The 23,111-nt window shown below is 43.9% G+C and overlaps 1 protein-coding gene across 1 annotated transcript in view; it reads left to right on the top strand.

The window, feature by feature from the left end:
* Positions 1-812: 812 nt before the first annotated feature.
* The window catches only part of LYPLAL1 (lysophospholipase like 1), a 44,242-nt gene continuing 21,943 nt past the window's right edge, over positions 813-23,111 (top strand). Inside the window, exons 1-2 of the mRNA XM_069768484.1 lie at positions 813-905; positions 10,968-11,067. Coding sequence (XP_069624585.1) covers positions 827-905; positions 10,968-11,067 — 179 coding nt within the window. The 5' untranslated portion in view covers positions 813-826. The remainder of the gene's footprint in view (positions 906-10,967; positions 11,068-23,111) is intronic.

Genomic DNA, 23,111 nt, shown 5'->3' with positions numbered 1-23,111 from the left:
GTACAGGGATAATAAACACAGTGATGTCACAGTACAGGGATAATAAACACAGCGATGTCACAGTACAGGGATAATACACACAGTGATGTCACAGTACAGGGATAATACACACAGTGATGTCACAGTACAGGGATAATACACACAGTGATGTCACAGTACAGGGATAATACACACAGTGATGTCACAGTACAGGGATAATAAACACAGTGATGTCACAGTACAGAGATAATACACAGTGATGTCACAGTACAGGGATAATACACACAGTGATGTCACAGTACAGAGATAATACACACAGTGATGTCACAGTACAGAGATAATACACAGTGATGTCACAGTACAGGGATAATACACACAGTGATGTCACAGTACAGGGATAATAAACACAGTGACGTCACAGTACAGGGATAATACACACAGTGATGTCACAGTACAGAGATAATACACACAATGATGTCACAGTACAGGGATAATACACACAGTGACGTCACAGTACAGGGATAATACATGTAGTGACGTCACAGTACAGGGATAATACATGTAGTGACGTCACAGTACAGGGATAATACACGTAGTGACGTCACAGTACAGGGTAATGGACATATACAGCCCCTTGCAGACAGTGCGGTCCCGCGGGTGGAGCTGCTGTGACCCCGGATCTGTGGCTGCTCCGTGTAGTTGTAGGTGACGCTTTGTAGCCTCATTACAGTACCATTTAGGATGATCCAAAAAGAGCCGGACCTCCCATCACGTAACAGTAGTAACACTAGCAGGAGTAAACCTGTGCACAGTGCGCATGCGCGCTGCGGGCAGTCACGTGATCGTCATGGCGGCCTCCTTGTCTCGCTGTGCGGTGTCTCCTGCAGGGAAGCACTCGGCCTCCGTCATCTTCCTGCACGGATCAGGTGCTGTCCCCTGTCCTCGTCCTCCGGGTGTCATTTCTTCTTCCTGCGCTGCTGGGGATGGAACCACAAGTGTCAGCAGAGCTGCTGCTCTGGTGTTGCTGGTACTTGTAGTTCTGCAGACGCCGGGTTTAGTCCCTTTAGACCGTGTTTTTCTGTATATAATGTATATTGTGGGGGGATCTCACAGGAGGAGGAGCTGAGAGCAGGGGAAGACTTCACTATTTGTAAAGGGGTTTTCTTCTTTCCTTTAATAAATGTAAAAAGGAAAAAAAAAGCAAAAGTGCTCTCCGGGGGACCGAAGAGACGATGTCACCGCTGCCAGGTCTGGTGATGGCTCCGCGGGCATGTGGACGGAGCCACCGGGTCGGGGAGATATATATATATATTTATATATATACATATATAAGAATTCTGTTCCTGCATTTTTTTAACCCCCACCCCCAAAGAAAAGGAAAAAAAATACTATTATTGCTGGATCCATAGAGATCCCATCTTTAAGTGTAGGAAGATAATTAACTCCTATGGAAAAAGTCATAAGGAAATAATAAAATCAGCAGGAAAAGTTGTTTTTTTTTCTAGCACAAAAAATGGAATAAAAAAACTAACAAAATCTCACCCGTACCCCAAAATGAGGCCGATAAAAACGACTTCTCATTGCACAAAGAACAACAATGGAAGGACAAAAAACAAAGAAATCAATGGCGCGAGCCAAAACTATAATTCATCTCGAAAAAATAAAGGAGAAAAATTGAAATGGCAGCAAAAAAATCTTGATCTTTAACCCTTTAGCTCAGTGACATATACTTGTGCTATGACATGAAGGAAATGGTGTTTAAATGGAAATTTGCCCCCTGCTAGTGCGTAGCGGCTCCCTTCAGCGCCCCGTGATGCAATCAGGGGGCGCAGATGGGTTATTATGACAGCTGGGGGGTCTGCTGAAAGCCCCCGCCATCTCCATCTATATTCTGGGCTTCCATGGAGACTGCGATCTTCACTATATGCTACAATACTGTGGAATAGCACTGTGTAGTATAAGCGATCCGAAGGGCGCAGGTTCGACTTCCCTGTGGGGACTGAAAAAATCAATTTAAAAATATGTAAAAAAAAAAATAAAATTTTTTTATACATGTAAAAAAAAAATATAAAAATTCAAATCGCTTTTTTTCCCACCTTAAAAATATAGAAATAACAAAAAAGAAGGAATATATTTGGTGTCGTCCTGCTCAGAAAAGTCTGATCTATCAAAATACTAAATAACTTCACCCGATCGGTAAACGCCGTAACTGGAAAAAAAAAATCTAACTCCAGAATTGCCGTCTTCTTGTCACCACTCCTCACTAAAAAAAAAAAAGATACGTCAAAGTGTGTCCTGCACCCTGAGGTGGTATCAATTAAACCATCAGCTCGTCACAAGAACAATCCCTTACACGGCTCCATCGACAAAAATAAAAATGTTACGGGTCTTGGAAAATGACAAGCCCCGTAGATTTTTGGTGCAATGTTTCTTTTATGTGTTTTTTTAGTGCAAAAATGCATGGGTTTTGCACTTAAAGGGAACCTGTCACCCCGTTTTTTTCAGTAGGAGATAAAAATACCGTTAAATAGGGCCTGAGCTGTGCTTTACAATAGGGTATTTTTTGTCCCCTGATTCCCCACCTATGCTGCCGAAATACCTTACAAATGGCCGCGCGTGCGCAGATGGAGTCTCCTGCTTCCCGGGGGCTTCAGGAAAATGGCCGCGCCCAGCAAGAAACCGCTGAATAGCGGCGAGCGCGCTCTTTTTCTGCAGCTGCGCAGTGCATTCGGCACTTGCGCATGCGAGAAGCACTACGCCACCAACGGGAACATAAGCAAGATCTGGGGGAAGAAACAGCGCTGTGACCACGCCCATCCGACCTGACCAGCCTGATTGACAGGTGAAAAAGGCCACTTTTGTAAGGTATTTCGGCAGCATAGGTAGGGAATCGGGACAAAAAATACCCTATTGTAAAGCACAGCTCAGGCCCTATTTAACGGTATTTTTATCTCCTACTGAAAAAATGGGGTGACAGGTTCCCTTTAAAAAGGCATCCGCATTATTTTGAACGCGCTCTTTCTGGCTCCCAATAGAAGGCGAAAAGCCGACAACAGTTCGTTATCCGCTTTAATCACGAGTTTTCATTAAATCGCATTCACATCTCATGGACCATTAAAGGGGTTTGTCTAAGCTCAGGTGGAAAGTCTGCAATCGCTCCATGTGACTGCAGTAGTGATGAGCGAGAATACTCGTTACATGAGTTTCCGAGCATGCTCGGGTGGTCTCCGAGTATTTCAGCATGCTCGGAGATAGTTTCTGTCTCCATAGCTGCATGATTTACAGCCGCTAGACAGCCTGACTACATGTGGGGGTTGCCTGTTTGTTAGGAAAGCCCCACATGTATTCAGGCTGTCTAGCAGCCGCAAATCGTGCAGCTATGGAGACAGAAACTAAATCTCCGAGCACATCCAAATACTCGGAGACCACCCGAGCATGCTCGGGAAGTCTCGAGTAACGAGCATTGTCGCTCATCACTAGACTGCAGACTTCTAGATCCCCACGAGCTGTTGGGAATGTCCTCTGCTGGTGGCGAGAGCAAGGGATCACGTAACCATAAGTAAGCGATTTGCCTACGTCCGTCAACATTCCGACTAGACGTGTGTGATCTCGCCTGATGCAAGGCCGAGGACTTCTAGTTGGCATGTGACCATGCAAATCTCATACTTGTGGTGGCGACGTGACCACCAACGTGTGAGAATCCCGACGGTGTTTGGTGCGCACGGTGTGAGGATTCAGAAATCTGCAGCCGCATAGAGTGACTGCAGACTTTCAGCCCAATCCTGGACAACCCCTTTTAAAGACGCAGCGTTTGACACGTGTGAACACGGCTTCAGTAATGGTTTCAGAGATGAAGGAGATATCAGAACTCCGACACATGCGCCCCCCATAAATCATCTGACCGCACCAACATAATTTCCGAGTATCGGTGCCCAAATACCATTGGTAGCAACAGTCCCGATAACAGGACTCCTGGATCAGTGTTTGTTGCCGTAGTGCCCGTCTCATTTCTTCCTTGTAGGCAGTTTTCTTAAAATTCTGGAAAAGCCCTTGACTCAGTGCAGGTAATTAATCCGGTGGCTTTAAACGACCATAACGTGGTCACTGTGTAAGACTCCCCTCGACCTTGTTTTTCCATGTGTCATGTCCCAAGCCGTTAGCTTCCCCGTAAACCGAAGTGAACGTTCGCGTTCTGCAATCATGCATTTGAAGACTCGTTAGTTCTCTTTGTACCTCGCGCGGCCGACAATCATAACGTGCCGTAATTCCGATGTTAACGAGCTAGGCGCCACTAATGGGCATGAGGTCACCTGTGAGTCAGCGGCCGGCGCTCCGCTCCGAGGTTTTCTATTCTTATTGAGCATGAAGGCTTTCGGTCTTGGGCGCCGTGTTACATCTGTGCTGCTGCTTTCTGACACCAGATTATGTCTGGAATTAAGCAATTAAGAAAAAAAAGAATCCGACGTGATTCAGAGGAGCTTGTAAGTGGTGGAGGAGAGAGCTGTACGGCATTGATTACCTACGATGGTATAGTGACCCCTCTCTTTCGTTACGATCCGATTGTCGATGACAGTGGTCTGTACACAAGTGCTGGCATTTTGGAGATCATTGAAGGGCAGGAGTGCGATACATACAAGGGATAAATTCACTGATTGGCGGGAAACGAAGTAACCCTTTATGGAGACTTCTGCCCTCGAGAACCGACCCATCCATATGTTACACGGTTGGCCATCCATATCAGTTTATAAAGGTGATGCCACGGGTTGGTTGGCTGCAGCGGTCACTTACTGTAGGCGGAACGTCACCATGAAAAAACTGGTGAAAGAGAGCGCTGGAGCAAGCGCGGATCTTGATGACTTAGCTACTCTTTCTTTGTTATATGAAATGCAGCCTTGTCCAACTTTCAGAACAGCTCCAAGAACTAAGGGACCCTGTAGAGCATTAGCAATCCCGCAGCTTTCCAGGATAGGTGTGAACATTTCCATGAAATATATGGTTATGCGGAGCTTCTGTGTAGCTTCTCCACTTTTGGTTCTTACAGCTCATCGTCACCTTGATTCTGCTGGTGAGGAGGAAATAGAAAATTTGGGTCCCCTGTACTAGCGAGCACGGGAGTCCCAATAGTAACATGCACCACCTCACCTGTGCTTTCTAAAACCTTGTAATTTTCTCAGCATATTGATTGCAGAATCCACGCAGAAAATATACAACAAATCCTGTGACTTTTTAGAATATTGCACCTTTACCATTTTTTCCCTCTGTAGGTTCTGTCTTTAATTTCCAGTTGTGTCTGAGGTCTGAGATGAGGCTCCAATGATGAATCATGTCTCCCAGACACGGCACACACAGACATGAGGGATTCCTGCTCTTCTGTCTCCATGTAACTCATGCTCCGAAGCAGCAGCATGGAAGACATTATTCAGCAGTGCTGAGCATGGTAGCTGTGAATCCAGCTCTGGGATGAGATGTAAGTGGAGGCTCCCATGATGAATTAAGTTCTCCCATACACAGCACACACAGACATGAGGGATTCCTGCTCTTCATTCTCCATGTAACTCATGCTCAGAAGCAGCAGCATGGAATGCATTATTCATCAGTACTGAGCATGGTAGCTGTGAATTCCGTGCTGAGCATGGTAGCTGTGAATCCAGCTCTGGGATGAGATATAAGTGGAGGCTCCCATGATGAATGATATCTCCCATACCCAGCACACACAGGCATGAGGGATTCCTGCTCTTCATTCTCCATGTAACTCATGCTCAGAAGCAGCAGCATGGAAGACATTATTCAGCAGTGCTGAGCATGGTAGCTGTGAATCCAGCTCTGGGATGAGATATAAGTGGAGGCTCCCATGATGAATTAAGTTCTCCCATACACAGCACACACAGACATGAGGGATTCCTGCTCTTCATTCTCCATGTAACTCATGCTCAGAAGCAGCAGCATGGAATGCATTATTCATCAGTACTGAGCATGGTAGCTGTGAATTCCGTGCTGAGCATGGTAGCTGTGAATCCAGCTCTGGGATGAGATATAAGTGGAGGCTCCCATGATGAATGATATCTCCCATACCCAGCACACACAGGCATGAGGGATTCCTGCTCTTCATTCTCCATGTAACTCATGCTCAGAAGCAGCAGCATGGAAGACATTATTCAGCAGTGCTGAGCATGGTAGCTGTGAATCCAGCTCTGGGATGAGATATAAGTGGAGGCTCCCATGATGAATCATGTCTCCCATACACCGCACACACAGACATGAGGGACTCCTGCTCTTCATTCTCCATGTAACTCATGCTCAGAAGCGGCAGCATGGAATACATTATTCAGCAGTGCTGAGCATGGTAGCTGTGAATCCAGCACTGGGATCAGATATAAGTGGAAGATCCCATGATGAATTATGTCTCCCATACACCTCACACACAGACATGAGGGATTCCTACCCTTCTGTTTCCATGTAACTCTTGCTCAGAAGCAGCAGCAAGGAAGACATTATTCAGCAGTGCTGAGCATGGTAGCTGTGAATCCAGCTCTGGGATGAGATATAACACTTAGGCTATGTGCACACAGCGCCTTTAAGAACCACTGACTTTTCCAAGGGGAAAACCTTTTGGGAAAACGCTGGCAATCGTTTTCTTAAAGCGTCTTCTCACACGTCTTTTCAGTTATTTTTGCGACCACTCAGCTGCCGACTTCTTTGCTCTGTACTCTTCCAAAGACGCCTGAAGAATGAACATATCACTTCTTTTACCCGATACAGAGTTTCCTAACTTTGAAGCGATTAAAAGAAGCGAGAAAAGACAGAACATGTGCGCAGCTTGTTCATTTTCATATTGCTGTGCTTTATGTTCATTTTTTGCGGTGTACGCACATATTCTTACTTGTAAGCAGCAGCACCGGTCGGCGTGTGCTTGTGCCTATTTTGCTCGCTCCCTCCACACCTTCATAGACTTCACTGGGCAGCTGTAACCTGATCCATCAGTTAGCGGACATTGGTTTTCCATCTTGTATGGATCCGTAAATGGGTGAATCTCATCTGGCACATGTAAGAAACCAGTGCATTTTGCAATATTTTTTTTTTCACAAGAACATTTGGGGAAAAAAATTGCTGAAAATACAGTCCTGTGAAACAAGTGAGGGATGTCACGAGACTACCCACTGTTTGACTGCAGCGGTCAAACACATTTCAAGCCGGAAAGATAGTCTGCAGCTCTCTCTTCCAGCTCAGATTGGCACGTGGCGGCTGATTAGCAGTGTTCACAATAAGAAATAGCCTTTAATGTTATGTTTAATTTTTTTTTTTTTTTTGCCGTAGATATGTACGGTATTTTTCTCTGGAGTTAATGCCGCTGTTCTCCTGAATCCGGCGATGTTTCTCTTTTGTTCCTGCTCCTCTCCATTCCTGAGATATGGCTCTTTCTTCCCTGTATGTACCTCCAGGCTTGTTAGCCAAGTGGGCGTTGCTCTTAACCGTTCTTTACAGCTGTGTTCTATTGACCACACCCTGGTCAAATTAGCGCTATATCCGGGGAGAATGAGGTCATATCTCGGGAACGGAGTGGCGTAGAAACAAAAGAAAAACAACGCCGGATTCAGGAGAATGGCGGCATTTACACCAAATCAACAAATAATGTATTTATGAGAAGTTGCAGATCCTTTTTAAATGTTTTCACATTACTGATTTGCAAATTCTGAGTCGATTGAGGTCATGGGTCTAAAAGTTGTGCCCAAAAATGAAGTATCTGCCACCCATCTACTGTTGTATGAATCGTATTTTGCTAGTTACTTTTTTCGGGACTTTGTCATTTTACGCCGTGATTAGCTGGAGAACTTTATATCCTCTGGTAATCTTGTATATGTTTGAAATGATCCGCCGGGGTTTAACTTTCCAGAATGGAGCATGGGCCTGATCATTAGTTAATCCCTTAAACCAAAACACTCTTCTCATTTGCTTTCTTTAGGCTTCGCTTATTTGAGGATTGTTCCTTGGTTCGCTAGTTGGCGTATTTGGCATCGTTATTACTCTCTATTGTTTTTATGGGTTTTTTTTTTCCCTGTGATTTCTAGCAATGTTTTTGCAATTTTGACTAAACACACAATAAACAAAAGTTTATTAAATCTGAAAATCCTTTCTTGGTGGAGGTCCAGTCTGCGGAAAAATTACGTTTTGAAGACATTTCATTGATTTGCTTTTTTTTAAAAAAAAAATGGATACTAAGGGAAGAAAGGAGGTGAGACATAACAAAGAACATCAATAAAGTATAGATAAATTCCGAAAATTGAGCATTTGGAGACACTAAAACAAGAGAAGTCAGTGAACATACTGTGGTGAAAATAGTGGATGTTCTGAAAAGTAGAGGAGTATCAGTTCACTGCTTTTACGTAAAAGGGCACAGTCCAGGCCTTCAACAAACTTTACATAAATCAATAGTCCAGGTGAATATAAGAACCTTTGTAATATATCTTATTAAAGAAATATGGTTCTTTCTCCATTTAATAGCCACTTCTTTCCCTACTCTATCAGCTCATTGTGGTGTCTGGTTACACAACCTATTATACTCTATGGGGAGGAGCAAGAAGCAGAGTGAGAAAACAAGCAGAGGGAGACACAAAAAGATCATGCTGAGCTTTCTAATAAGTCTTTTACTTCAACCCCAGAACTGGATTCCCATCTACACAGCCCAGTACTTCTGTTTAATTTCCTCCAAGCTGGTACTGATGTGAAAAAAAACAAGAATCAGGGAAATCCCTATCTCTCTATCTGTTAGATGGTATGTGAGAGACGTTGTAGCAGTAAGTCGGTACCCACCAGCTCAGAATGAATTGCAAGTTACGAGACACAGCCTGCAGAGGGTGAATCTTGTGAAATATCCATGATGCAAGCCATATCCTGGCCAGATATAGTAATATTCTACAACAGCTTATTCTGAAAAGTTACTTGAAAGTCCAATAACTCTTACAGGGAACCTGTCACCCCCCTCCTGGCGTTTTTAACTAAAAGATCCATCTTGTGCAGCACTGAGGCTGCATTCTGTGAAGGTGGCTCTTCTTTTTGTGCTCCCTTCCAACGCTGCAATATTAACTTATAATTTTTGCGCCATACCTTTAGTCTGTCCAGGGGGGCACTTCTTTTCCCCCGGACCCAACCGCCTCCCAGCCATCAGTCAGCCCCTCCGGGCGCTGCCTCCTCTGTCTTCAGTAACGTACCCGGCGCCTGCGCTATAATTCCAATTTCGAAATCATCTCGTGCCTGTGTGTACCCGAGAACCTAGAAGAGAAAAAATTTGCAAAAAACCCCTGCTGTAATTAAGTAAAAAAGCAAAAGTGCATTTAAATAACACAGAGTTCTTAGCAATACTGTTTTTTGATCAAAAAATAGCACAAAAGCCATCCCACCTCGTCGAGGTAACTCTGATCGGGACAGTCCTACACGGTCAGTGTCAGGGGTTTTTTGCTAATTTTTTTCTCTTGTAGGTTTTATGTGTTTTGTGGCCAATGTTAACATGCGTTTGACTTCTGCATGTGTACCAACTCAAGTTAAGCTCAATTTTTGTGTTTTTTTTCTGCGTGTGCCCGAGATCCCGCCCCGCAGTGTGCCCAAAATCGGAAATCACAGCACAGGTGACAGAGGAGGCGGAGCCCGGCACATGGAGGGGTTGACTGATGGCTGGGAGGCGGCTGTGTTCGGGGGACAAGATGTGCCCCCTCGGACAGACTTAAAGGTATGGCGCGAAAATTATAAAAGTTAATATTGCAGCGTTGGAAGGGACCACAAAAAGAAGAGCCACCTTCACGGAATGCAGCATTAGTGCTGCAGAAGGTGGCTATTTTAGTTACAAACGCCAGGAGGGGGGTGACAGGTTCCCTTTAATTCTGTTAGTACATTTACTTTCCAGTCCTCTATAGGGAGTGGGTGGTCTGAAATTGCGCATTATGACTCGAGCGCTATTTTGTTTTACTTATCGGCAGCATGCTCCACACCTGAATTGAAAAGATTGATCCCCAGCAAATCTATTCATTATGAATTTCCCTAAAAGCTCTGATTCTTACGAATATGAAAATTTGGAAGATTCAAAATGCATGAATCTAGCCAAATGGCGAAGTGCTGACCACCATTACGCTGGATTTTTTGAGGACCGTGAAGGGGTTAGAATAATAAAACACACCTGTCCTAGGGTCTCGCCTCGGATCCGATCTACAGTTCTTCCGGGGCTGAGACCAATGGTTGGTGATTTATCTCACCCGGTCACTTAGAGGGGTGGGGGACACACGTCATTGCTGTGCGGAGACCAGAGAATTGCCTCATGTGGTCATTGACATGTGAAGCCCCCCACGTGTCTCTGTCACAGGATTTGGCACCGAAGGAGGAACTGAAGATTGGAGCGCTCCCCTCCAATTTATTATGCTTTGGGGTGTGGAAAGATCTCAACATAATAAGCGGCAATCGGGGGAACTTGTAATTGAATCTGCCAAACGAAATTGAGTGAATGTGCCCAGGACAAATTTAGAGAAATTCACTCATCTCTACCCCCAACCTTAGGGCTCATGCACTCAACTGTGGTTTTGACGAATAGCACTCGTACCCGCATTAATATGATTTTATCCTCGGACCAAAGTCTGATCAGAATAACCGGCTCTTTATTGTCGGATGTGGAGAAACCTGTCGTGTGACCCTACTATTAGTATAACTTATTTTGTCAGTATTGTCCACATGTCCCTCAAGTTAAAGGGTTTCCCCCCTTCATTACAAGTTAGAACCTATCCAAAGGATAGGGAAACTTGCGGTTTGGGGTTGGATCGACTTTCGGGAGCGCTCCATTGATCATCTTCTGGAGAAAGTTGAGTGCCATTCTTGGCTACCTTTGACAGTCCCATAGAGAAGTGGCGCCGGTGTATGGCCGCTACTCCATTCCGACGGGACATTCATGTTGGCAATCTAGGGACGCTGTACCAAAGGTTGGAACTGATGAATATTCCTGTCTTCTGTAGGTGACACAGGACCAGGAATTAAATCATGGCTACGGGAAGTCTTGAAGAAGGATTTAGCATTTAGCCATATAAAAGTCATATTCCCGACAGCTCCGGCCCGGTAAGGTTTATTTCTTTTTTTCATTGTCGATTTTAAAGAGATGTCCAGGATTTATAGAGGACTCGCCGCCTCTCCTGACAAGTTTTAATAAATACTTAATAATATTTTCTTAGAATTCAGTGTTCTGCCGTTCCTTTGTTTTTCCTCCTAGAAATTTATGAATTGGTTGTTACCGGCCGAGTGGTAACTGAAATACGTCCAATCAGTACAGCTAATGTCCAACAATGTCTCTTCGATACGAGAGTTTTTAATTAATCCATAAATTTCTAGGAGAAATACCAGAGGAACGTCACACAATGCAGAAGATTCTCGAGGATTCTTGAGGATTGATGTCTTGCATCTCAGCCCCAATGGAAATGAGCTGTACTACAATACCCGGAATTTATGGCATCCAGATTTGGGGATTTTCCAGATCACTACGTTATGTGAGGGATTTTTCTTTTTTATTTTAGTTGTTAAATTCAAAACTTTGTGAAGATAAAGAATTTTGGTTGTCGTCTTTTTCTGAAACCTTGTTTTACTTCTCCGTTGATGGATCCAGGTGAGGGCTTGTTTTTTTATGTGGCCACTTGTAGTTCTTTTTCTTTTTTTTTTATGGCCGGAGCTTTGTCCCGCACGTTCCTCAACATTCTATAAGTTTTCCCATTCATTCCAGGAAAATGTCTAAAAGATGAATCACGTATTGGAATCCGGAGATCCTATTCTCTTATTCTCGGGCTGATGTGTTACCGTTCAGGCTTGGATCACACTGTGGGTGATTCACGGACTTAGTTCCCATAAATGAGGAAGCACAAAGCATTACATGGGTGTCCTCCCGGCAGTGGCGTCTGCTGGTATTATCTGCTGGTGTCCCCAGAGGGTCAATGGGCAGAGGCAGTGTAAGTTGGATTTTGGCCATGGGTTTCCCCCCTCTGTCTTTTATTACTGGTAAGAAGTCAGAAAGGCCATAAAAAGTGAGAAGAGTCGGCCAAAACCCTCCTGTAACTCACAAACATTCCCAATGCCAAATTCCTAGAGGCAATTACCAGCAAGCACTTACTATAAAGAGCTCGCCATGGAGTCAGGAAGCCATGCTGCCACTCCCAAACCTATCGCTCAAGCACATGATTAAAAAAAAAGAAAATTTGGACTCGAAATCCATCGGAGAGTCAAGTTAGTGCTTTTGTGTATGTTTTTTTTTTTAAAGGGTGATTTTTGGGTCTTGTGAAGGCATTAAAAAAAAAGATGCAGATTCAGTACTACTAAACTCAAACTGAGGCCAATAGAAAAGTAATTAAAGATACTGTCCAGAAAATTGTTTTTAAAGAGAAAGCGTCATGACATAAAAAGGTTTGTTTCTTTTTTTAAAAATCCTCCATACAGATCCAGAGATATGGGCCTACTGCAGATTTTTATGGTCTTTTTCAAGGGGCGGGGGCGTGGCTCACAGGATCCTCTGGGGCGTGTCTTTAGGCTGCAGCGCATAATTAAGCTATGAGCCACGCCTCCTGGTTAAGACCATAAAAGGTAACAGAGATGAGAAGATCGATTTGAGGGATTCTGGTTCAGTGTATGGGTTAGTGGTACCTGGTGGGTAGATGGGAGGCCTGTGGATCTCTTACCATCAGGTGCGGCTTTTGATTAGCCAGGGCTGGCACTACATTGTCTGTGCTACCCACAGATGATGTCGCACCAGCCCTAACAGATCAAATGCCGCACCGGGGGTGCCGAAGAGGAATAGATTCACGGGCCCCATGTCTAGTTGCCATGTACGACTAACCTGGATGCTGGACGGGAGTCCCGCGAATCGATCCGCTCATCTCTAGTAGCAGTAAATGCAAAGTCTGGAATCTGATGACGGATTTAAGAAAAAAAAAAACCAGAAAATTGAAAAAGAATATTCAGATGAGCAACAGAAATAAAATACGAGCCAATACCGGACACTTCTTATTTAGTGACAAATCCTCTTTAAGGGGTCGTTCAGGACTTCGCTATTGGTTCCCTCTTCTAAGGATCAGTCATCAGTATCAGATCGGTGGGATTTCACCACCAGGTACCCATCGATCAGCTGTTGGCAGCTCCTGCCTCTTCTGGAACTAAATACCACAGCTCCTTACTCAGCGTAATGGCCGTTCTCGGGTACTGCGGCTCATCTCCTAGTGAAGTCAACAGGAGCTGGCCTGCAGTACCCAAAAACAGCCACTACACAGTGTACGGCGCTGTGGTGTTCTCGCTGGTCACATCAGGACCTGATTACAGCTGATTGGTTGGTTCTGGATGTCGGACCCCCACCGATTGTATAGTGATTATATATTCTATGGATTTACCACTTTTTGTTTTAAATATGGCTAAATTAGCACATTATACAACTTACTAATGCAGCTAACTTATTAAAGATGCCCCGTTCTGCAGATATCTTCTGTGGTCTCTGGAGGTCTATTTAAAGAGTTAGAGGGGTTGTCCTGTCCAAATTCTCTCCTGTGAATATACCTGTAAATTGGATATTCAGCTCTGCTACATCTGTACGTATACACTCTAGTTGTGACTCTGCTCTACATCCAGGACCTGGATTAATACTGACCACCTCCGACTTTTCCAGGAGCCGCCTGGACTGTGCTCGTGGTCGTACGTGGCCCCTACATCCCTCGTTCTTAGTTTACAATTGCGGTTCTGTAGAGGAATTTTTGGCATTATACGTCGCTCTTGGCCCGTACACAAATCTCTTTTTCATTCTTTTGCTGCTTTTTGATGAGTGTCGCAAATTGGACAGCGCTCGTACCCGTCGTCCCGTTTTTCCTGATTTGCAGAATGTTTTTGACCGGCTGGATATAGCTTTATTGATGATCCCTGGCTATTACTTCACTTTTATATACTTTTTTTTTCTAATTATTTTTAAGTTCTAAATGTTGGGGTTTAATTAGATTTTCTCGTGCAGCAGCGACAAGAAATCACTTGACCTCATAGAGCGATGAAAGAAATGTAATAAAGCAGTAAACGCGGCTCCGGAGCTGGAATCACAAGTTTCATTCTGTAAATCAGCAATACCATCTAGTGGCTACTGCAAAGCTTGACTCCAACTTGTGCACGAATGGTTTTTGCAAGGTATGCACTTAGAACATTGTTTTTGAAGTGGTTGTCTGATGAGAATTCATTGTTAGATACCCTATTTGGGAATTCACTCTTTCTGGATCCATATTTACTAGAAGGAGTAGAAAGTGGGTCTCTGACGCTTCTGTGTTTGATATTAACTGCCCTCTAATTTTATTGGGAATGGTGTAATACTCCATTTCACCTGTGGTGGTGCTGTAGGGAAATTAAACACTGATTCCCCCACAGATCAGGCTGATCAAGGACTGTCTTGCTGCTGTCGGTAAGGGTAAGTGAACACAACCGTTTTCTCTCCATCTGAGAAAAAGAGTCCGCTTATTTTGATCTTGAAAATTGGTCAGCAATCGGAACTGAATTAGTAGCAGGCGTAAAACGCGCGTTGGGGCTAGCGGTGTGTCATCTCTCACTTCACAATATGGGTGAGAACCTGCAGGGACATGGTGGGGTCTCAATATATCAACCTTGATCTGATTTCAGGCAGAGGCCTACTACATAATACTTATATCTTCCCCACTATATTCTATTGTCTCTATGCACTTTATTACCATGGTTAAAATGCCCATGTGATATGATGTGAGCGTACATGCTGCTCTCTACCTGGTCCTACTTCTGTATTGTCTCTATTAGTAATTTATATATATTATATTGTTAACATGTACTAATATTCTTTCTCTAATCATGTAATAAACTTATACCTTTTTATATATTACACGTTTGGACGCATCGCTTCATTTCCTTTTCTGTATCACTGTCCTTTGAACAATCTCTATAGCTGTCGTGTACAGGTGCTTCTCACAAAATTAGAATATCATCAAAGCGTTAATTTATTTCAGTTCTTCAATACAAAAAGTGAAACTCATATAGAGTCATATTACAGAGTGATCTATTTCAAGTGTTTATTTCTGTTAATGTTGATGATTACGGCTTACAGCCAATGAAAACCCAAAAGTCATTATCTCAGTAAATTAGAATATTTAACAAAAAACACCTGCAAAGTCTTCCTAAGTGAAGAAAAGTCCCTTAGTCTATTTCAGTAGCTCCACAATCATGGGGAAGACTGCTGACCTGACAGATGTCCAGAAGGCAGTCACTGACGCACTCCACAAGGAGGGGAAGCCCCAAAAGAGCATAGCTATAGAAGCTGGCTGTTCACAGAGTGCTGTATCCAAGCAGATTAATGGAGAGTTGAGTGGAATGAAAAAGTGTGGTAGAAAAAGGTGCACAAGCAACCGGGATAACTGCAGCCTTGAAAGGATTGTTAAGAAAAGGCCATTCAAAAATGTGGTGGAGAGTCACAAGGAGTGGACTGCTGCTGAAGACATTGCTTCACCACACACAGACGTATCCAGGACATGGGCTTCAAGTGTCACATTCCTTGTGTCAGCCACTCATGACCAATAGACAACGCCAGAAGCGTCTTATCTGGGCCAAGGAGAAAAAGAACTGGACTGTTGTCAGTGGTCCAAGGTGTTGTTTTCAGATGAAAGTAAATTTTGCATTTAATTTGGAAATCAAGGTCCCAGAGTCTGGAGGAAGAGTGGAGAGGCCACAATCCAAGCTGCTGGAGATCTAGTGTGAAGTTTCCACAATCAGTGATGGTTTGGGGAGCCATGTCATCTGCTGGTGTAGGTCAAGACCAAAGTCAGCACAGCCGTTTGCCAAGTAATTTTAGAGCACTTCATGCTTCCCTCTGCCGACAGTCTTTTTGGAGATGGAAATGTCATTATCCAGCAGGACTTGGCACCTGTCCACACTGCCAAAAGTACCAATACCTGGTTTACAAACAACAGTATCATTGTGCTTGATTGGCAGCAAACTCGCCTGACCTTAACCCCATAGAGAATCTGTGGGATATTGTCAAGAGGAAGATGAGAGACACCAGACCCAACAATGCAGAAGAGCTGAAGGCTGCTATCAAAGCAACCTGGGCTTCCATAACCCCTCAGCAGTGCCACAGGCTGATCGCCTCCATGCCACGCCGCATTGATGCAGTAATTGATGCCAAAGGAGCCTCGACCAAGTACTGAGTGCAGTTACTGAACATACATTTCAGTAGGACAACATTTCAGATTTTAAAATAATTTTTCAAGCTGGTGTTATAAAGTATTCTAATTTACTGAGATAATGACTTTTGGTTTTTCATTGGCTATAAGCCATAATGATCAACATTAACAGAAATAAACACGTGAAATAGATCTGTCTGTGTGTAATGACTCTATATAATATATGAGTTTCACTTTTTGTATTGAAGAACTGAAATAAATTAACTTTTTTGATGATATTCTAATTATGTGAGAAGCACCTGTACCTTTGTTTTTATATTTACCCATCTGTCTGCCATATTTAAGATGTACTCTTACTTTGGGAAAATATTACCCTGCGTCATGGGTTTGTATCTTTTTTTTATACCTCCTTTTGCAGCTGCAGCTTGACATTGAGTATCACTACTTATTTCCAGAATACACAAATCCATCTTTTCTCCTGTGATACCATGATTTTTTTTTAGGTAATAATGAGAAATTCATACACATACCACATGTACTGTATATAATATATAATCCAGCCCCCTGTCAGTAGAGTGGGGGTAGTGTTAACCCTTTCCTTCGCTGAGTGAACAATAGCCGTCCTTTATCTGCCATGTGAGGTTTCCCACATACGTACTGATGGGAAGCAGATGGCGACGCGCGCTGGCTGCTACAGTTTGGTACCATGATAAAACAAAGCCAATGTATGAAGCCGTGGCTGAAAATACAAGTCGCCTGACACAGTTGTCTGTATTGAGTCAGTTCATGAGATTTTCCCATATAATATTCTTGGATAAAGTTGCTGCTGTTCCTTCCACTTCTCAGTAATGTCACTCACAGGTGATTGGAGAAGGTTTGGAGGAAGAAATGTCATTGTATCTTCATTGTGGGTGTGTCCTGAAGAAGAGGTTAGATAACGTCGAAACGCGTAGATTTACACCATGAGATAAAATTGTTTTTATCCTATTGATCTCTCTAAACCATTTATGGGATATCGCCAGCAGCTCAGGAAAAGCCGCCTATTGCTCTACTACTACTAGGGGGGAAGAAATGTCATGGACGGTCTTGTTACATCGGTGTCTCCTATTACAGGACTAGTATCTGAGCTCTACACCACCGGCCATTCTGCCACATGTTAGTAAAGACAGATGACATGGCGGTGGGTTGAAGTGACATGGCGGTGGGTTGAAGTGACATGGCGGTGGGTTGAAGTGACATGGCGGTGGATTGGAGGTTATACACCGGGGGGCGAGGGGCTGATTGTTTTACCCTGAGGAAAACGGGCTGGATGTTATACACCAAGGGCGAGGAGCCAGACATTACACACCAGGGGCTAGGGGACAGATGTTATATACCAAGGGCGAGGAGCCAAACGTTATACACCAGGGACAATGGGCCAGATGTTATACACTGGGAGGGGGACTGGATGCTATTTACGGGGGGGGGGGGGCAATGGGGCTGAATGTTATACACCAAGGGCAAGGAGCCAGACGATATACATAGAGGACGAGGACCCATATGTTATACACCAGGGGCAAGGGGCCAGATGTTATACACTGGGAGGGGGACTGGTTGGTATTTACGGGGGGGAGGGCAATAGGGCTGAATGTTATACACCAAGGGCAAGGAGCCAGACGATATACATGGAGGACGAGGACCCATATGTTATACACCAGGGGCAAGGGGCCAGATGTTATACACTGGGAGGGGGACTGGTTGGTATTTACGGGGGGGAGGGCAATAGGGCTGAATGTTATACACCAAGGGCAAGGAGCCGGACGTTACACACCAGGGGCAAGGGGACGAATGTTATGTTTAATCTGGTTTTTATTGAAAAGAACTTCAAAACAAGCTAGGAACAAACATAAAAAATATTGAGTACAAAAAGAAATCTCATATACAACTGTATATCAAGACCTGTAACCAACAAGTCCCGAAATAGTATAGCTTTCAGGTCAAAATCATTTTCAATCAAGTCCAACAAGATCTGAACAAAAAAAATCCATGGCGGATGTAGGAATCCCCTATCCAGGGAGAGTGTATGACCTTTGGTGATACATATGAGGTATCCTCTGAAAGAGAGCGACCCAAACAAGAGGAGCTAGGTCACTCCAAGTAATAATGGTATAAACACGAACGGAAAGAATGAGACTAAGAAGAGGAATATGGGGGAGGAGAGAGGATGAAAAAAAGGGGGGAGGGTGAGGAACCATGGAGTCTGATATAGAAGGGGGCAACTTGCACCCCTATAATGACGTCCGTCTAACCCGTATTGTTCAATCTATCTTCCTTATGGCTTAGAAAAGAGGGATTGAAAGTCCTGAGAGTCCATATACAAAATCCAAGGACTCCAGACCTGCAGATATTTCTCCATTGAACCGTTAATCTCAGTGGACAATTCCTCCATACTTTGAAGGCTGGTCATCTCCTTGACCCATTCAGACACATTAGGAGATTGGGAGGATTTCCAATGTCTCGGGACAGAATCTTAGGAGCCCCTTTTTCTGGAAGCGAAATGAGCCCGGGAGGATAGATAATAATGCCACCTGGGGGGAGTTGGTCACCAAATGACCGCTAATGGCTTGATAAGCGGAAAAGACAGAATCCCAAAATGGCTTAATATGCTTACATCCCTACCAAATGTGTAGCATGGTACCTCTCTCTACTCCACAACGCCAGCACTTATCGGAGACGGAGGGAAAAGCGGCGTGTAAGACATCAGGATAGCGATACCAACTGGTGAGAATTTTGTAATTCTTTTCCTGTGCGGCAAAGGCAAAAGAGAATTTATGTGAATATATGAACACCTTCCTCCACTCTGCCTCCGATATAGCAACTCCCAACTCACCCCTCCACCTCTCCACATACTTGGGGAACTCGTCTTTGGTATTTTGGTTCAAAAGAGCATATATTAACCCCTTCATGACCCAGCCTATTTTGACCTTAAAGACCTTGCCGTTTTTTGCAATTCTGACCAGTGTCCCTTTATGAGGTAATAACTCAGGAACGCTTCAATGGATCCTAGCGGTTCTGAGATTGTTTTTTCGTGACATATTGGGCTTCATGTTAGTGGTAAATTTAGGTCAATAAATTCTGTGTTTATTTGTGATAAAAACGGAAATTTGGCGAAAATTTTGAAAATTTCGCAATTTTCACATTTTGAATTTTTATTCTGTTAAACCAGAGAGGTATGTGACACAAAATAGTTAATAAATAACATTTCCCACATGTTTACTTTACATCAGCACAATTTTGGAAACAAAATTTTTTTTTGCTAGGAAGTTATAAGGGTTAAAATTTGACCAGCGATTTCTCATTTTTACAACGAAATTTACAAAACCATTTTTTTTAGGGACCACCTCACATTTGAAGTCAGTTTGAGAGGTCTATATGGCTGAAAATACCCAAAAGTGACACCATTCTAAAAAATGCACCCCTCAAGGTGCTCAAAACCACATTCAAGAAGTTTATTAACCCTTCAGGTGCTTCACAGCAGCAGAAGCAACATGGAAGGAAAAAATGAACATTTAACTTTTTAGTCACAAAAATGATTTTTCAGCAACAATTTTTGTATTTTCCCAATGGTAAAAGGAGAAACTGAACCACGAAAGTTGTTGTCCAATTTGTCCTGAGTACGCTGATACCTCATATGTGGGGGTAAACCACTGTTTGGGCACACGGCAGGGCTTGGAAGGGAAGGAGCGCCATTTGACTTTTTGAATGAAAAATTGGCTGCACTCTTTAGCGGACACCATGTCAAGTTTGGAGAGCCCCCGTGTGCCTAAAAATTGGAGCTCCCCCACAAGTGACCCCATTTTGGAAACTAGACGCCCCAAGGAACTTATCTAGATGCATAGTGAGCGCTTTAAACCCCCAGCTGCTTCACAAATTGATCCGTAAAAATGAAAAAGTACTATTTTTTCACAAAAAAAATTCTTTTAGCCTCAATTTTTTCATTTTCACATGGACAACAGGATAAAATGGATCCTAAAATTTGTTTGGCAATTTCTCCTGAGCACACCGATACCTCACATGTGGGGGTAAACCACTGTTTGGGCACATGGTAAGGCTCGGAAGGGAAGGAGCGCCATTTGACTTTTTGAATGAAAAATTATCTCCATCGTTAGCGGACACCATGTCGCGTTTGGAGAGACCCTGTGTGCTTAAACATTGGAGCTCCCCCACAAGTGACCCCATTTTGGAAACTGGACCCCCCAAGGAACTTATCTAGATGCCTAGTGAGCACTTTAAACCCTCAGGTGCTTCACAAATTGTTCCGTAAAAATGAAAAAGTGCTTTTTTTTTCACAAAAAATTTCTTTTCGCCTCAATTTTTTCATTTTCACATGGGCAATAGGATAAAATGGATCCTAAAATTTGTTGAGCAATTTCTCCCGAGTACGCCGATACCTCATATGTGGGGGTAAACCACTGTTTGGGCACACGGCAGGCGCGCCATTTGACTTTTTGAATGGAAAATTAGCTCCAATTGTTAGCGGACACCATGTCGCGTTTGGAGAGCCCCTGTGTGCCTATGCAATGGAGCTCCCCCACAAGTGACCCCATTTTGGAAACTAGACCCCCCAAGGAACTTATCTAGATGCATACTGAGCACTTTAAACCCCCAAGTGCTTCACAGAAGTTTATAATGCAGGGCCATGAAAATAAAAAATAATTTTTCTTTTCTCAAAAATGATTTTTTAGCCTGGAATTTCCTATTTTGCCAATGGTAATAGGAGAAATTGGACCACAAATGTTGTTGTCCAGTTTGTCCTGAGTATGCTGATACCCCATATGTGGGGGTAAACCACTGTTTGGGCGCACGGGAGGGCTCAGAAGGGAAGGCACGCCATTTGGCTTTTTAAATGGAAAATTAGCTCCAATCATTAGCGGACACCATGTCGCGTTTGGAGAGCCCCTGTGTGCCTAAACATTAGAGATCCCCCACAAATGACCCCATTTTGGAAACTAGACCCCCAAAGGAACTAATCTAGATGTGTGGTGAGCACTTTTAACCCTCAAGTGCTTCACAGAAGTTTATAACGCAGAGCCATGAAAAAAAAAAAAATCTTTTCTCAAAAATGATTTTTTAGCCCGCAATTTTTTATTTTCCCAAGGGTAACAGGAGAAATTTGACCCCAAAAGTTGTTGTCCAGTTTCTCCTGAGTACGCTGATACCCAATATGTGGGGGTAAACCACTGTTTAGGCACATGTTGGGGCTCGGAAGTGAAGAAGTGACGTTATGAAATGCAGACTTTGATGGAATGCTCTTCGGGCGTCACGTTGCGTTTGCAGAGCCCCTGATGTTGCTAAACAGTAGAAACCCCCCACAAGTGACCCCATTTTGGAAACTAGACCCCGAAAGGAACTTATCTAGATATGTGGTGAGCACTTTCAACCCCCAAGTGCTTTACAGACGTTTATAACACAGAGCCGTGAAAATAATAAATACGTTTTCTTTCCTCAAAAATAATTTTTTAGCCCAGAATTTTTTATTTTCCTAAGGGTTACAGGAGAAATTGGACCCCAAAAGTTGTTGTCCAGTTTCTCCTGAGTACGCTGATACCCCATATGTGGGGGTAAACCACTGTTTGGGCACACGTCGGGGCTCAGAAGGGAAGTAGTGACTTTTGAAATGCAGACTTTGATGGAATGGTCTGCGGGCATCACGTTGCGTTTGCAGAGCCCCTGGTGTGCCTAAACAGTAGAAACCCCACACAAGTGACCCCATTTTGGAAACTAGACCCCCCAAGGAACTTATCTAGATATGTGGTGAGCACTTTGAACCCCCAAGTGCTTCACAGACGTTTACAACGCAGAGCCGTGAAAATAAAAAATCATTTTTCTTTCCTCAAAAATGATGTTTTAGCAAGCAATTTTTTATTTTCTCAAGGGTAACAGTAGAAATTGGACCCCAGTAATTGTTGCGCAGTTTGTCCTGAGTATGCTGGTACCCCATATGTGGGGGTGAACCACTGTTTGGGCACACGTCGGGGCTCGGAAGTGAGGGAGCACCATTTGACTTTTTGAATTCAAGATTGGCTGGAATCAATGGTGGCGCCATGTTGCGTTTGGAGACCCCTGATGTGCCTAAACAGTGGAAACCCCTCAATTCTAACTCCAACACACCCCTAACCCTTATCCCAACTGTAGCCATAACCCTAATCACAACCCTAACCCCAACACACCCGTAACCCCAACACACCCCTAACCCTAACCACAACCCTAATTCCAACCCAACCCTAGCCCTAAGGCTATGTGCCCCCGTTGTGGATTCGTGTGAGATATTTCCGCACCATTTTTGAAAAATCCGCGGGTAAAAGGCACTGCGTTTTACCTGCGGATTTACCGCGGATTTCCAGTGTTTTTTGTCCGGATTTCACCTGCGGATTCCTATTGAGGAACAGGTGTAAAACGCTGCGGAATCCGCACAAAGAATTGACATGCTGCGGGAAATACAACGCAGCGTTTCTGCGCGGTATTTTCCGCAACATGGGCACAGCGGATTTGGTTTTCCATATGTTTACATGGTACTGTAAACCTGATGGAACACTGCTGCGAATCCGCAGTGGCGAATCTGCAGCGGCCAATCCGCAGCCAAATCCGCACCGTGTGCACATAGCCTAATTCTAAAGGTATGTGCACACGCTGCGGAAAACGCTGCGGATCCGCAGCATTTTCCCATGAGTTTACAGTTCAATGCAAACCTACGGGAAACAAAAATCGCTGTACACATGCTGCAGAAAAACTGCACGGAAACGCAGCGGTTTACATTCCGCAGCATGTCGCTTCTTTCTGCGGATTCCGCAGCGGTTTTACAACTGCTCAAATAGAAAATCGCAGTTGTAAAACCGCATTGAAATGCGCAGAAAAAACATGGTAAATCCGCCATAAATCCGCAGCGGTTTAGCACTGCGGATTTATCAAATCCGC

This window comes from Ranitomeya imitator, chromosome 5 (assembly GCF_032444005.1).
Source record: "Ranitomeya imitator isolate aRanImi1 chromosome 5, aRanImi1.pri, whole genome shotgun sequence".
Classification (NCBI taxonomy): Eukaryota; Metazoa; Chordata; class Amphibia; order Anura; family Dendrobatidae; genus Ranitomeya; species Ranitomeya imitator.
Note: the sequence above shows the minus strand (reverse complement) of the source record. Positions and strands in the feature narration are given on the sequence as shown.